The sequence below is a fragment of the Scylla paramamosain genome, chromosome 20 (genome assembly GCF_035594125.1).
Source record: "Scylla paramamosain isolate STU-SP2022 chromosome 20, ASM3559412v1, whole genome shotgun sequence".
Classification (NCBI taxonomy): Eukaryota; Metazoa; Arthropoda; class Malacostraca; order Decapoda; family Portunidae; genus Scylla; species Scylla paramamosain.
The window spans coordinates 5,839,755-5,855,204 of record NC_087170.1 but is presented as its reverse complement, the minus strand read 5'-3'; the positions used below and the strand labels follow the sequence as shown (position 1 = coordinate 5,855,204).

Here is a 15,450-nt window from a genome sequence, read left to right as displayed (position 1 = left end):
CCACCATGCACCTTCCCACGTCTTTTCATAGAAGTCCAACCACCCTTCAGGAATAAACAGATCACGCAAGGAAGCCACAGAACGCCTGACTTTGGATCTCTCAAAAATTTCTGATTGAGGCAAAAGAAACTTAGTATTGTTTAATGCCTCAAAAACTAAATTTCTCCATTTATTAACTCGACACAACTTTCCAGACATCTATACCCTCTTCTGCAGTGACACTCAACTGTCCCCCTCTTTTACACTGAATACCCTCGGTCTGTCCTTTGTTTATAATCTAAACTGGAAACTTCACATCTCATCCCTAGCTAAAACAATTTGGCGTCCTGAGTCGTCTCCGCCATTTCTTTTTCTCAACCCTCCAGTTGCTAACTCTGTACAGGGACCTTATCTGTCCATGTATGGAGTATGCTTCACCTGTATGGAAGGGGTTCCACTAATACCGCTCTTTTAGATAGGGTGGAATCAAATGCTTTTCGTCTTATCAAGTCCTCACCTCTAACTGATTGTCTTCAGCCTCTTTCTCATCGCCGCAATATTGCATCTCCTGCTATGTTCTACCGCTATTTTCATCCCAACTGCTCTTCTGATCTTGCTAACTGCATGCTTTCCCTCGCTGTGCTTCCTTTCCGCTGCTGCCTCGTTGTACAAGACTTTCTTCCTTCTCTCACCCCTATTCTGTCCACCTCTTTCATGCAAAAGTTACTCTCAACTACACTATGTAACAAAATTTCATTTTTGTTTTGTCCTGGCTCCAAACCATAATCTTCCAGTTATTTCCACCTAAACAATATAGAAAAAAAAAGTTGTTTTATCTAAAGCTTTGTTTTTATAGTTTGAACAATGAATTTACATTTTTGCCTTATTTCATTATAGTATGGGTTATAGTATTGATTTTCATGTTAGGTAAAGACCTTTGCAAAATCTCAATTGCTTATCTAATTTCTTTTGAAATGTTGCAAATAAGTTATAACAATAAAAGAAATAATATAAAGTGCTCTAAAGATTTTTAATTTTAATAAGATCATTCTTGAATTGACCAGATGTAGTAACAAATTTCTCATATTTAGAAGAATTTGCTCATATTTCAGAAATCTTCTCAGATCTTCCAGAATGTTCTACCAGACACTTTTAGAAGTTTCTAAGACATTTTAGAACATTCTATTCAATGTAAACCTTTCCAGAATATTCTAGAACTTTCTAGAATACAGTAGAAATATGTAAAATATCAAGAATTTTCTAGAATAATTCAGAATATTCTAAAGTAGGTTCAAGAATATTCTAGAAAGACCAAGAACATTACGGAACACATTCTAGAAAGACTAAGAATATCCTAGAGTACTGCTTAACAATATAAAAGTAGAGGCTTGCAGAAAACCAGTCAGTTCTGCTTTGGCTGCCTGAGAAGACACAACACAAGAGGTGAAATGGCATCAAGAGGCTGCAATCATTCTCCAGATGCATTCTACTACATATGTGGTCAATTCAACAAGACAAATGCAAAGAAGTTCTCTATGAAAGCATCTTGAAAAATGTGTGAAGCTTACAAGGCATATTTTGCTGTGCCAGTTGGGGACCAAGACAAGCTTCTACTGGGAATTTTGAACTACAACAAGTATGACTGGGAAGTTATTGGAGACCTCAAGATGGTGGCTTTCTTGATGGGACTGCAAGGAGGTTTTACCAAGAATCCCTGTTTTCTTTGCCTTTGGGACAGTTGAGATAGAGCAGCACATTACCAGAGAAAGCACTGGCCTCCAAGGACTGGCACTCCGGTGGGAGTACACAATATCAAACATGAATTTTGTTTCCTCCACTACACATCAAACTGAATCTCATGAAACAGTTTGTTACAGCTCTTGACACGGAGTCTGCTGCCTTCAAATATCTTCAGGACTTCTCTCTTAAGCTTTTGGAGGCAAAGGTATCTTCACTGGACCACAAGTAAGGAAATTTATGAAGTGCTCAGAATTTATTCAGAAGCTCACAGAAAAAAGGAGAAAAGCTTTGGGAATGTTTAATTGCTGTAGTACAGGTCTTTCTTGGCAACAACAAGGCTGATAACTATATGGAACTGGTTCAAGTTTTAGTGAAAAGCTATGGTGAGATGGGCTGCAGAATGTCCTTGAAGGTCGATATCCTAGATGTTCACCTCGACAACTTAAAGGGTAATATGGGAGCATTTTCAGAGGAACTAGGGGAGCGCTTCCACCAAGATATAATGAACTTTGAACAGAGATATCAGGGATCCTTCAATGAAAACATGATGCGAGACTACATTTGGGGGCTCATACGTGTAAGTGATTTGTTGTATTCACGCAAATCAAGAAAACTGTTCCTTTTTAATCCTAAAAATTAGTTTCAGAAGTTTTGGAATATATTTTTGTGTCAATTGAATTTATGTTTTTTTTCTTTTCTGGTGAAAATGATGAAATTTAGCTATTTTGGGGTAAAAAATAATTATAAAAGCCATAAAAATAAAGTTTGACGGGAATGATGGACATTTTCTGTTGTTTTGCAATGAAAAGAGGTGGGAAATAACACTTACTTGACAGATACAAAAAATCGTGTCACATAGAGTTATTCATCCCTTTCGCTGGTAAACTCTGGAAGTCCCTACCTGCTTTTCTATTCTCACCTTCCTATGATTTGAACTCTTTCAAGAGGGGAAGTATAAAAAACACTTACCCTGTAATTTTTGACTACCGCGTTCGACTCTGTTCGGGGACCGGCACTGAGTGGGCCTTTCTCTCTTTCTCTCTCTCTCTCTCTCTCTCTCTCTTTGCTGCTGTTCTGTTGCCCTTGGTCGGTACCCCTCCTATATAAAAGATATATATATATATATATATATATATATATATATATATATATATATATATATATATATATATATATATATATATATATATATTCACTAAAGCGCCTCAAGTAGTTAAGTAGCAACGACGGTATAACTATGCTATTTTTTTTTGGGTGTGGGGGGATGGGAGAGGCGTTTTCTCTTGTTACCAAGCAAGTAGCTTTATAAGTATAGCTTGATATTTATAAGGAGCTTGATATTGTTATTATTATAATAATAATAATAATAATTATTATTATTATTATTATTATTATTATAACGGTGCTCTGATTGTTAACAAATTGGACGACCGCAGCAGTGAGAGGATAAGATGTCATACTAGCCACACTTCAACACACAAATATACAGGCCAGCAGTCTGCTCAGTTATAGGGACTGACTAGTGTACCTCATGAAGACAGAACCGAACAGGATAATTATGGAAATCAGTTTAGCCTACTAGTTTCAAACACTGACTCTTTATTTAAGGATAAAATATGATGCTTCTCTGAAATCATGATCGACACATTGAACGCATCAGCAGTAAAATTAATGTAGTGAATAAATCTAAACCAAAGCTAATCTATTCTTCAGACGAAAAGGCCAATGCTGTTTCAGTACGGAACCGAGTTTCAATCAAGGCAACAACACATTATAAGGCTGAAGATGTCTTGCTGTCTTCCTTATAAACTGAACCACATTATTTTTTAGGTGACAAAATTTTCATCTCTCTCTCTCTCTCTCTCTCTCTCTCTATTACATATCAGTAAGACTCGTCAAGGGAAACATTAAGAAAGAAAAAACTCACACAACTTTCCGCTCCCAAAAGATCGAGACTAAACAAACGTTGGCTAATCCAGTTGTCGTCTTGATCCTTTTTCGAAGAAATACGGACACGTGTAAGGGACTTCCAGATTTTGGTTGCATTTCTCATGTCCAAAGTGTGTCATGTTTTTTGTTTGGTTGCATTTCTCATGTCCAAAGTGTGTCATGTTTTTTGCTTTTAATATGAACACTACGAGAAATAGACCTTTTTCATCTCAAGATTCCTTAAAAGTAGGAAACTTACTTTAGCAGTTTGTTTAGGGTGACGATAGTTAATTATTTCAGCAGGGATAACCTAGTGTATATTATGTAGGTGACGATAGTTATTTATGTCACCAGGGATAACCTAGTGTATATTATGTATGCGATGGACGTTAAGTGGTCAGCAGTACAATGCCTAAGCTTCTGGAGTGTAGTAGGATGGTCCACGGGTCTATCGATTTCCATCACGGGCTGAGTGTGTGGTGCTTTGTCTGTTCTACCCCGTGTGGCATTGCCGCCTTGACATACAAATTACTCTTATTATCAGTAATGTTAATACTAGCAGTATTAACATTACTGACAGAGCTAAGAATGTGAGAAATGTTTGTGTGAATGTGTGGTACACTGAGCTACCTCGTATGACATTGTTGTGTGTGTATGTGTGCGTTTGTGATGCTTTATCTGGGTTACCACGTGTTCCTTCCACACAAGTCGCATAGGAGGAGAAACCGGTAAAAATAACTCGCGAGGTGGAGCAACACATGGGGGCTATCAAACAGCTCGAGTCTCCTGGAGTACTGAGTTTAATAACAGCGGTGAACCCAAACATCTGTTTCGCCTGCCGACGTGGCAAACCCGCAGGCAACAATGACGTGTCAGGCACAGCTTATTTGTGCACCGACATATGAACAAACATATAATTTATACCAAAATTAATGTAAATTCATATGATAATCATAAATCAAATATCAACACCCTTTAAAGTCTCAATACAAATAATCTTGGTAATCCCATTCTTCCTCACAAACCGAGTGAACCAAGTTCAAACAAACCCCTGGCGTCAACATCATTAAAACCCCTAGCACCAACATCTCCCCACCATAGGAGTACTTTTAATAACTCCTATCCTTACTCTCAACAACATGATCATATGGCATCAGGATGTATAAATACAAATGTCTCACTAAGAGACAACACAACCCTCACCCTGGGAAGCAAATGATACAATAAAACAATAAACAATAACCCAAAGGGACAATACTGATCAACCTAAATCTACAATACATCTCAAACCTTCAAATCTCTCATATTCAGCCTCTGAGGAAGCTTTACAGTTCGTCCTGTTCTAGACACACAAGTTAACGACGGTGTCATGGAGTGAGCCTCATCAGAACCTTGAGCATATGCTGGGAAGGCATCTGTTGCTGTTAAGGGACTATGAGCTTCATCTGTTGTAACATCCTCCCCTGCAGATGAAAGCTCCAAGTTACGCAGTTTTTGCACTGGCCTGCTAATTACTCCCTTTGCAGTCTTAACTTTGACACTACGAATTATTCCATCCTTCCCAGGGAATAGCTCAACAACCACTCCAAAGGGCCATTGTAAACGAGGAGAATTATCTTCCCGAACCAGCACAACAGACCCCTTCACCAGTTTACATCTGGGTATGAAACCTGTAATGATAGGGGGTAAATTCAATAAATAAATTCAATAAATAGTCAGACACCCACACACTCCAAAACTTATCAAGTTGTTGTTGTCTCAGGCTTTCTCGCTCACATAGGTCCTTATGTGACATTTCAGGAACCTGGCAATCATCTTTAAGCTCTCTATGAAATCCAGCAGTGCGCCCAATTAAATAATGAGGTGTTAAAGGGCTTACAGAATTAGTATCATCTGTGGCAAAAGTTAAGGGTCTGGAATTTACACATGCCTCAATTTCATGTAAGGTAGTCTCTAGCTCACATCTTGTTAAACATTTTATACCAAGAGTCTTTCTCAGAGCTAATTTAACGGATCGGATTAATCATTCCCACCAACCTCCCCACCATGGAGCATGGGTTACAACAAACCTCCACTGGGGAGCAAGGGTGCCAAAGAACTGATGCATTTGTTTAGACATACTATTAAAAGTCTTGGCATTGTCAGAGTAAATAACTGATGGAAGACCTCATTTGGCAGAAAACCTATGAAAGGCAAGTAAGCAATCATCATAAGACAGAGTTAGTCAACTCTAAGTGTACTGCACGGACAACTCCACAAGTGAATAACAAAATGTACAGCTTCTTGCATGGAAAATCAACACAAAACAGTGGTCCAGCATAATCTACACCTGTCACAGTGAAAGGAGGAGCAGAGTTAATTCTTAGTCCCGGGAGAGGAGCTATAGGCTGACGGCAAGCTTGAGTGATGTCTACGACAAATCATACACTCTACAGACTACCCTAGCAAGCTTTCTTAATCCGACAATTAAGTAACAAGATCTTAATGTTGAAATTAAAGTGGAAACACCAGCGTGCTTCAGAAATACATGTTGGAAACTAACTAACAGCTTGGCAATGTGACCTGCTGGAATAATCATAGGATACTTGCAATCATAACTTAATTCAGCCTGGTCCAGCCGACTCTTGCTTCTCAAAAGACCATTTTCATCCATAAATGGATTGGATTTCCTAATGTCAGAACTCTTAGGGAGTGACTTTCCAAGCATTAAGGCATTGATCTCTTGACTGTATCTTTCTCTCTGAACACAAATTATTAACTTTGTCTTAGCTTGATCTAACTGTGTATAATAAGACAAGGGCCCAAAACATTTAACAGCATGAGGTTTACAATTGTTCACAAACCTTATTACCCAAGCTACACACTTCATAGCTTTTGTAAAATAACCCCAGCAGGCGTAGTCAATCCCTACTGATGGATGCTCGGACACTAAGCATGTCACTGGGGTGTCAGGGAATACCTCCTCTACAATGGGCAGTGCTGCTGGCACCTCATCCTGTTGCATGGATGTGTTCAGAGAGCCAAGCTGGATCATTCAGCCACGAGGTACAGGAAATTAAGTCTTCAGCAAAGGCACCTCTGGAAATAAGGTCTGCTGGATTATCTTTACCAGGAATATGCTTCCACTGAACTGGGGGGATTAAACTCTGAATCTCAGTTATTCTATTCGCTACAAAAGTCTTCCATCTATTAGGGTCTCCCTTTATCCATGACAATGCTACTTTAGAATCAGTCCAGCAGTACATTTGTACATTAAGTAAGTGTAGGGAAGTCTTCACAAATACAGATAGCCTAGGACACAGAAGAGCACCCATTAATTCCAACCTCGGCACCGACAATTTCTTGATAGGTGCTACCCTTCCTTTGGCTAGAACTAAGATTACCTCAAATGACCCGTCATTATCAGTAACTCTCAGTATACACAGGCACCATACCCCTTCTCGGAAGCATCTCCAAAGGCATGCAGTTCTACATTTTGTAGCTTGTTCCATACAAGTTCTGGAAAGTAACAACGATTAACTTGCCATGTGTTAAGAACTTTTATATTTTGAACCCACTTCTGAAACCGGTGTTGCAATTCTGTAGGCAAGATCTCATCCCAAGAAAGTCCAAGTCTCCAAATATCTTGGAACATAATTTTTGCCATCATGATTACTGGGCATAGAAGGCCAAGAGGATCAAATAATTTACTGATGACACTGAGAACTGCTGTCTTTGTGGATGCTACCTCAAGATCCTTCAATTCTAAACAATCAAATGAAAAACTATCTCTAGTCTAACACCACTGTAAACCAAGAATCTTTTGTCTCTGCATGCTTGCTGGGCTCTAAAGTAGTCATTAAATCTGTCTGTTAAGGCATTGCAGTTCGAGCTCCACTTTGAAAGTGTCATACTGGCCTTGGATAGAACTGACCGTGCCTCATCAAACTTAGCAGCAAAGGCTTCCTCTGCACTGTCAGCTCCTGACAACCAGTCATCCACATATAGGTTACCCTTTAGCTCTGCAATAACTACAGAATCAGGAAAGCTTTTAAGATGATGTTTAACAGTTGCGTTCAACAGAAATGGACTACTTTTATTGCCAAATGGAACTCTAGTAAATCTCATTATCCGAATGTTACCATTATAGTTCCAAAGAAATCTGGTACCTTTGACCCTGTCTTCTTTCCTTACATTAATCTGAAGGAAAGCTTTAATTATATCACCAGTTAAAGCAACCTTCCACTTTCTGAACCTCATAAGTACCTCTACCAACTGTGGGTTAAGAGGGGGACCCACCTCAAGACAGTGATTTAATGAGACTCCATTATAGCTCACAGCAGATGAGTCAAAGACTGGTCTTACTTTACTTGTGGTGCTGACTTCCCTGACGACAGGATGATGAGGAAAGTAGAATGTTGGGTATGGGCTGTTCATCTCACCCTCAGGTATCTCTTCAATGATGCCTTCCCGTTCGTAACCCTCAAATACGGCATCAAACTCCTCCTGAAGTTTAGGATTGGATTTAAATTTATGCATCAAACATAACAACCTTTTTTTTGCAAGCCTTTCATTATTTTGGAGGCTACACTTATGCTCTGATTTCCAGGGAAGAGCAACCTCATATCTATCATCCTTAAACTTAACTGTCTCTGAAAAGGATTTTAACACGGGATGGTTGCTGCTAACATCAGGATGTACTTCCTTGTTACAAATTCCCACTAACTAAATCCCAAAACTTATGTAACTCACTCTCATTGAAATTGTTAATGCCGAAGCACAAATCCCAGACAGGATCCAACCAAACACCGTCTCTTAAGTTACTAGTCCCTCAACCTGCAAATTCTTGTTGGGGATTACAAATTTCCAATAGGCATCAAGTCCTATCAAAATGTCAACATTTACCTTCCTGTCCCTCTCATACTCATCTGCTAACTGCACAGACTTAAAGGGCAGTAGGGTTTCAGCTGGAACACAAGGACGTAATAATGGAGCACATTGTGGGCACTTCAGCTGCAAGTAAACACACAACTTCATTATTAAGATCCACTAAATTCAAGTCATAAATATTACACTGGGTAGATCTAGTACTTGTACTTCCCACAAAGGCAGAATAGGACATCTGTTCAGAAGATACCCATGTAGGCCTAACCTTCCTTACAAATTCAGTCGACACATAGGATCAATCTGCCCCAGAGTCGAACAACAAAGTAGCTTTACCGTACTTGCCATGCTTTCCATAAACTTTAACTTTTGCTGTTGGCAAGACACAACACCTTTGTTTAAAATGTGAAGAATGAGAAACCCCAACTAGATCACCAGGCATAACAATGGTATCTCCTGTTTCACCTTCACTCTCCTTGGCCGGCTGATTAACAGCCCTGCCCCTAGGTGAAACATTATCCTTTGAGCAGAGAAGGACATTATGGTTGCCTTTACACTTAGAGCACTTTGCCTTGCAACCTCTAGCTACGTGCCCCCTTTTTAAGGCACTTAAAACACAGCTCAGCAGAACGAATATTTTCCAGACATTCTGCATGTGTAAGTTTGATAACTTTAAAGCACTTTTCACTGGAATGGGACTTATTACAAAATCCACACCCACCTGAATATGTCTCTGAGACTGTCTGAAGAGCAAATGCAGAACTAGGAGACTTCTTTCTTCTCTCAGACTCCCTCACACTGCGGCCGTCTGTCCCTGCAGCAGTAGTCACGTCCTTAAAGGAGTCTGAGCGTTCACGGCGCTCAATCTCCTTCCTAAGAAAATCCAGCAGCTATGCGAGATCCCTTTCGTGGCCCGATGCTTCCCTCAACCACTCCAAACGGATGTGGCTCGGCAGACGAGACAAAATCACTGAGGTGAGGAAGAGGCCAAATTCACTGCCACTTACCCCCAGTGCCTCCAAACTCCTGATGTGGATCAGGAGGTCATCCTGCAGCTTCCTCAAGGCGGACACGTAAGTCGTAGATCCTTGAGGCTTGAACGGCATGCTCAAGCCAAGAAGAGCTTGAATGTGGGCGAAGATAATCCTCTCTGGCTTCCCATACCGCTCCTTCAGCAGATTACAAGCCACAGCATAATTAACTGCAGTAAGTGACAAGCCTTGGATGACAAACTTGGCCTCACCTTCCAATAAGGCCTGTAGATAGGTGAACTTGCTGATGGCTGGTAGAGTCGTCTACCATGGCCACAAACAAGTCCCAGAATGACTGCCACTGGGTTAGTTCACCACTAAACTTCGGCAAGTCGAGCCGTGGAAGATTCACACTGGCACTAATAGACACTGCGCTTGCACTTGCAGGCTTATCTTCACCACTTCCCGACCCTTCATGGACGGCAGTCTTATCCAATTTCGCCAACAGTTCGCCAGCCTGCACCCGAACAGCTCTAACGCCACTGCGTAAACTATCTGCTTTGTCTAGGTCTGCTTCCAACACATCAGGGTCACTTATTGTCAGTTCATATTCCGCTTGAACTCGGTCCAAGGTATCTAGACGCTTATCTAAATCCGCTATAGCGTCTTCCAGCTGCACCCTGGACCCAGTTGGCAGTTCAAGCAAAGTCTGCAAAGCCTTGGAGGCTGTCGCACACCACCCTCGATCAGCCGCCCGTCCTCTTTCAAGTTGCTCCTCCGCCATCACGAGCAATCACCACAGCTTGCTGCACGTATACAGAAGTTCAGTTCGCTTGAGTACGTAGAGGCTGCTCCCGGGTCTGGGCACCACTTATTCCTCCCACACAAGTCCCATAGGAGGAGAAACCGGTGAAAATAGCTCTCGAGGTGGAGCAACACATGGGGGCTATCAAACAGCTCGAGTCTCATGGAGTACTGAGTTTAATAACAGCGGTGAACCCAAACATCTGTTTCGCAAACCCGCAGGCAACAATGACGTGTCAGGCACAGCTTATTTGTACACCGACCTATGAACAAACAAATAATTTATACCAAAATTAATGTAAATTCATATATAATAATAAATCAAATATCAACACCCTTTAAAGTCTCAATACAAATAATCTTGGTAATCCCATTCTCCCTCACAAACCGAGTGAACCAAGTTCAAACCCCTGGCGTCAACATCATTCAAACCCCTGGCGCCAACACCACGTGTTATTGCCAGTTTGGTACATAGATAAATAAATAGATAAAACATTATTATTACTGGTGGTAGTACTAGTAGTAGTAGTAGTAGTAGTAGTAGTAGTAGTAGCAGCAGTAGTGAAGCCAACAGGGCTAAGTGTGAATGATATGTCTAAGAGTGAGTGACGTGTGGGCTTGGCCACCGCATGTGAGATTGCCGGTCTGGTATATAGATAGATAAAGTAACCCTGGCACAAAACAGCCGATCACTTACAGAAACACAAAGAACCAGACATCTGCAAACCATTATTCTCTCCAGGCCAGAGTGCTGTGCAACCCGCAACCAGGTGCAGCCAAAAGATAAAGACCAAATCAAACCCAAAGATGAGTACTCGTACTTCCTGAACACCAAAGATGAGGATCACATTCAGGCCAAGGATGGTGATGACCTGCTGGAGCCCAAGTATGCGGATGGCATGCTGGGGCCCATGGATGGGGATGACGTGCTGGAGCTAAAGGATGGGGATGATTTGCTGGAGCCCAAGGATGGAGATGACGTGCTGGAGACTAAGGAGGGGGATGACTTGCTGGAGCCAAAGGATGGGGATGACTTGCTGGAGCCAAAGGATGGGGATGACTTGCTGGAGCCAAAGGATGGGGATGACTTGCTGGAGCCAAAGAATGGGGATGACTTGCTGGAGCCAAAGGATGGGGATGACTTGCTGGAGCCAAAGGATGGGGATGACTTGCTGGAGCCAAAGGATGGGGATGACTTGCTGGAGCCAAAGGATGGGGATGACTTGCTGGAGCCAAAGGATGGGGATGACTTGCTGGAGCCAAAGAATGGGGATGACTTGCTGGAGCCAAAGGATGGGGATGACTTGCTGGAGCCAAAGGATGGGGATGACTTGCTGGAGCCAAAGGATGGGGATGACTTGCTGGAGCCAAAAAATGGGGATGACTTGCTGGAGCCAAAGGATGGGGATGACTTGCTGGAGCCAAAGGATGGGGATGACTTGCTGGAGCCAAAGGATGGGGATGACTTGCTGGAGCCAAAGGATGGGGATGACTTGCTGAAGCCCAAGGATGGGGATGATGAGCTGCAGCTTAAAGAAGGTGAGATTTTATATATTTATTTATTGCGTACTGGGTCAAACAAAGGTATAAAAGATGTGAGGTAGGAACAAGCTACCAAAAGCGCAACTCCTTTCATAATAATATATGTATATAAAAGATTCCCAAATGGGTAATCTATATTAGTTCACTAGTTATGTTGATGTTCCTCTCTTCAAGCAGTGCAATAAACAGAACGGAGAAAAGATAGAAACAGGAAGAACTTTGAAGAGTTTATCAGTTATAGGGATGAAAGAATGAAAATACAAGCAAGGCGCCCAGCATTAGAAGAGACGCGCGCGCCATCCGGCCAAAACCGAGAGAACTGTGTATACCACTCTATTGAGGTCTTAGTTTTCGTCCGGGAGTGGATGACTGTCCTGTCAGTACGGTAGAAAATCCATACAAGGAGAGAATAATTTTGATGTCTAGTCGACCATCAATGCAGGCATAACATGCTACTGAGCAATATTCCGTTAGAAGGGCTGCCCATCCAAGATGAGTAACCGCTATAATTCAAAAAATTTTCTCGGGCAAATCCCGTATAAGATGGGTGGCTCACTCCAGTGCAGGGAAGGCACCGACTAATCAGAGCTCTCCCTTCTGATGACGTAACGCTCTCAGCCAATGGGAGGTCAGTTGCATTCACCCCCGCCATTACTTCCCTTTGTTTTTATGTCTTGGCTGAGACATAGAAAGGACACTCCCAGCTGTCTACGTGCTACAGTCACCAAACTTTCCCCAAAAATGCCTGTCGATGGTATACAGCATGTTGGGTGGTGATATGAGTGGTGCAGTGACCTTGAATAGACACCTTTTCTTTGTGGTAATGGTAATGGAGTGTAGCTGGATGAACGGCCCTTAAGCCTTAAGCCTTAAGGCCCAGTTTCTTTTTTCCACTTTATGTTATTGTTAATATTGTTATCTTATGTTTTTATGTTCTAACATGCAAGAATTATCATGATTGTGTGCAGTATTAAGAGAAAAAAAATGTACTCAAACTTCGGTGAACTTCAGAAAACAACACAATTTGAAAAAAAAAAAAAAAAAAAAAAATATATATATATATATATATATATATATATATATATATATATATATATATATATATATATATATATATATATATATATATATATATATATATATATATATATATATATATATATATATATATATATATATATATATATATATATATATATATATATATATATATATATATATATATATATATATATAATTTAAGTAATAAGTACCATGATCTTGAACATTTTTGAGACCATCATGATTTTCATCATCTACCGGTCATTTTGAGATCAAGTTCATTGTCATAGCATATATAAGAAGGTTAAGGTTGTCGGAAGTTCGCCAGATTTTGAGCACATTTTTCTTATTATCTTTATTTTGGCACAAGCGGCCCTTCTAATGCGAGACGCCATTTAGTCAACTTTTGCTTTAGTAAGGTGGACAGGGTAAATTTTACCAGTGACATTGAGGAGTGAAGGTACTTATTAATTCTTATATTATTAAGGTGTACAGTGACTTGAAGGAAGGAGTGAAGATGCTAGTTAATTGTAACATTAGTGAGGAGACGGCAGTAAATACCTGCCGAAACGATAATTACTTTCAGTTAGGTCTGAAGCACGGGATCATGTGCTCTGAACTTATCAGTAACCCTGCCGTGACCTCACTGAACGTTTCCATTTATTTCTCACAACACAAGGGGGCAGTCACAGCTTGCCCTCTAAAGACAACTTTTTTCCTCACACAAAACTACATGCATCTAATTACACACAGACCCTTCACTCAAAATCCTAAATTCATTATGGCGATTCTTACACCAGCCTCGGAGTCCCCATCTGGAGAGGAAACCACTAATATCCCCAGGTCGTACTGCTCTTCTGGTATCGACCCTAAGTGTCTAGATGACTCCCACTCCCCCGCCCTCAACTTTTTCCCTCATTAACTTCTGCAACATACGCGGCTTTAGATCTAATTTTCAGTGTATAGAACACCACCTCTCCTTTACTAAACCTCATCCTCTTTTCCTCACCAAAACACAGTTGTCTGAGGCAACAGACGGTATCCCCTTGTTTGTACTTCATCCTTATTTTCACTCTAAAGCTGGATGTGGCGTCAGGGTTGGCATAAAAAAAAAAAAAAGCCCAAGAAGAAAAGACAAAAAAAAAAGGTCCAAGTGTTTTATATATATATATATATATATATATATATATATATATATATATATATATATATATATATATATATATATATATATATATATATATATATATATATATATAAAACACTTGGGCTTTTTTTGTTCCCTTTTTTGTTTTGTTCCCTTTTTTTGTTTTGTTCCCTTTTTTGGGTGTTTATTGTTTTTTTCTTTCTTCAATGCCAACCGTGACATAGACACCACATCCAGCTTTAGATTGAAAATGAGGATATATATATATATATATATATATATATATATATATATATATATATATATATATATATATATATATATATATATATATATATATATATATATATATATATATATATATATATATATATCAAAATTTAGTTCTATATCATTTTGATAAATAAGGTCTATGTATGTACATATACATAAGAAAAAAAAATGTAAAAGTAGTTAAGCCTGACCCGTTCATTTCCTGTAAAGTACAAGCATTGTCCAACCGGACCAACTTGCATGAGCATGACCTAATATTGTTCATTGCCTCAGTAACCCAATTCTTCCATATATAAACTCGACACAACCTTTCAAACAACTATCCCCTATTCTTCAATGACACTCAACTGTTCCCACCTTCTACACTGAACATCCTCGGTCTGTCCTTTACTTATAATCTATACTGGAAACTCCACATCTCATCTCTAGCTGAAACAGCTTCTATGAAGTTAGGCGTGCTGAGTCGTCTCCGTCAGTTTTTCTTACCCCCCCCCCAAACCTGCTAACTTTGTACAGGAGCCTTATGTGTCTATGTATAGGGTATGCTTCACATGTATTTGGGGATTCCACTCATACCGCTCTTTTTGACAAGGCGAAATCAAAAGTATTTCATGTTATCAACTCATCTCCTCTAAGTAACTGACTATCTTCAGCCTCTCTCTCATTGCTGCTATGTTGCATCTCTTGCTGTCTTCTACAGTTCTTTTCATACTAAATGCTCTTCTGAACCTTAAAATTGCATGCCTCCCCTCTTCCCGCGGCGTCGCTGCAGAAGACCTTCTTTCTCTCACCCCTATTCTGTCCCCCTCTCTAATGCAAGAGTTAACCATTATTCTCAATCATTCATCCCTTTCTCTGGTAAACTCTGGAACTCCCTTCCTGCTTTTGTATTTCTTCCTTCCTATAACTTGAAATCTTTCAAGAGAAAGGTTTCCTTAATTTTTGACGACCGCTTTTGTTCGGGGACCGGCATCTCAGAGAGCCTTTGTTGTTGTTGTTGTTGCCAGTGCCCCCTAGAGTGTTTCACTCTAGATTACTTTCTAATTGCTTATTTAAACAGATTTACATATAAATATGAAGAATAAACAAAGAAATAAAAAAAATTTCAAAAAATACAATGAACCCTTAAAAGGAAAAAAAACAATGAAACCGAAAAAAAAC

The 15,450-nt window shown here is 40.0% G+C and overlaps 1 protein-coding gene across 1 annotated transcript; it reads left to right on the top strand.

Moving 5' to 3' along the window:
* Positions 1-10,449: 10,449 nt before the first annotated feature.
* LOC135110101 (iron-regulated protein FrpC-like) lies at positions 10,450-13,791 on the top strand. Its single transcript, XM_064022055.1, has 3 exons — positions 10,450-10,454; positions 11,029-11,825; positions 13,670-13,791. The coding sequence occupies exons 1-3, from the start codon at positions 10,450-10,452 to the stop codon at positions 13,789-13,791; spliced, it is 924 nt and encodes a 307-aa protein (XP_063878125.1).
* Positions 13,792-15,450: the final 1,659 nt, after the last annotated feature.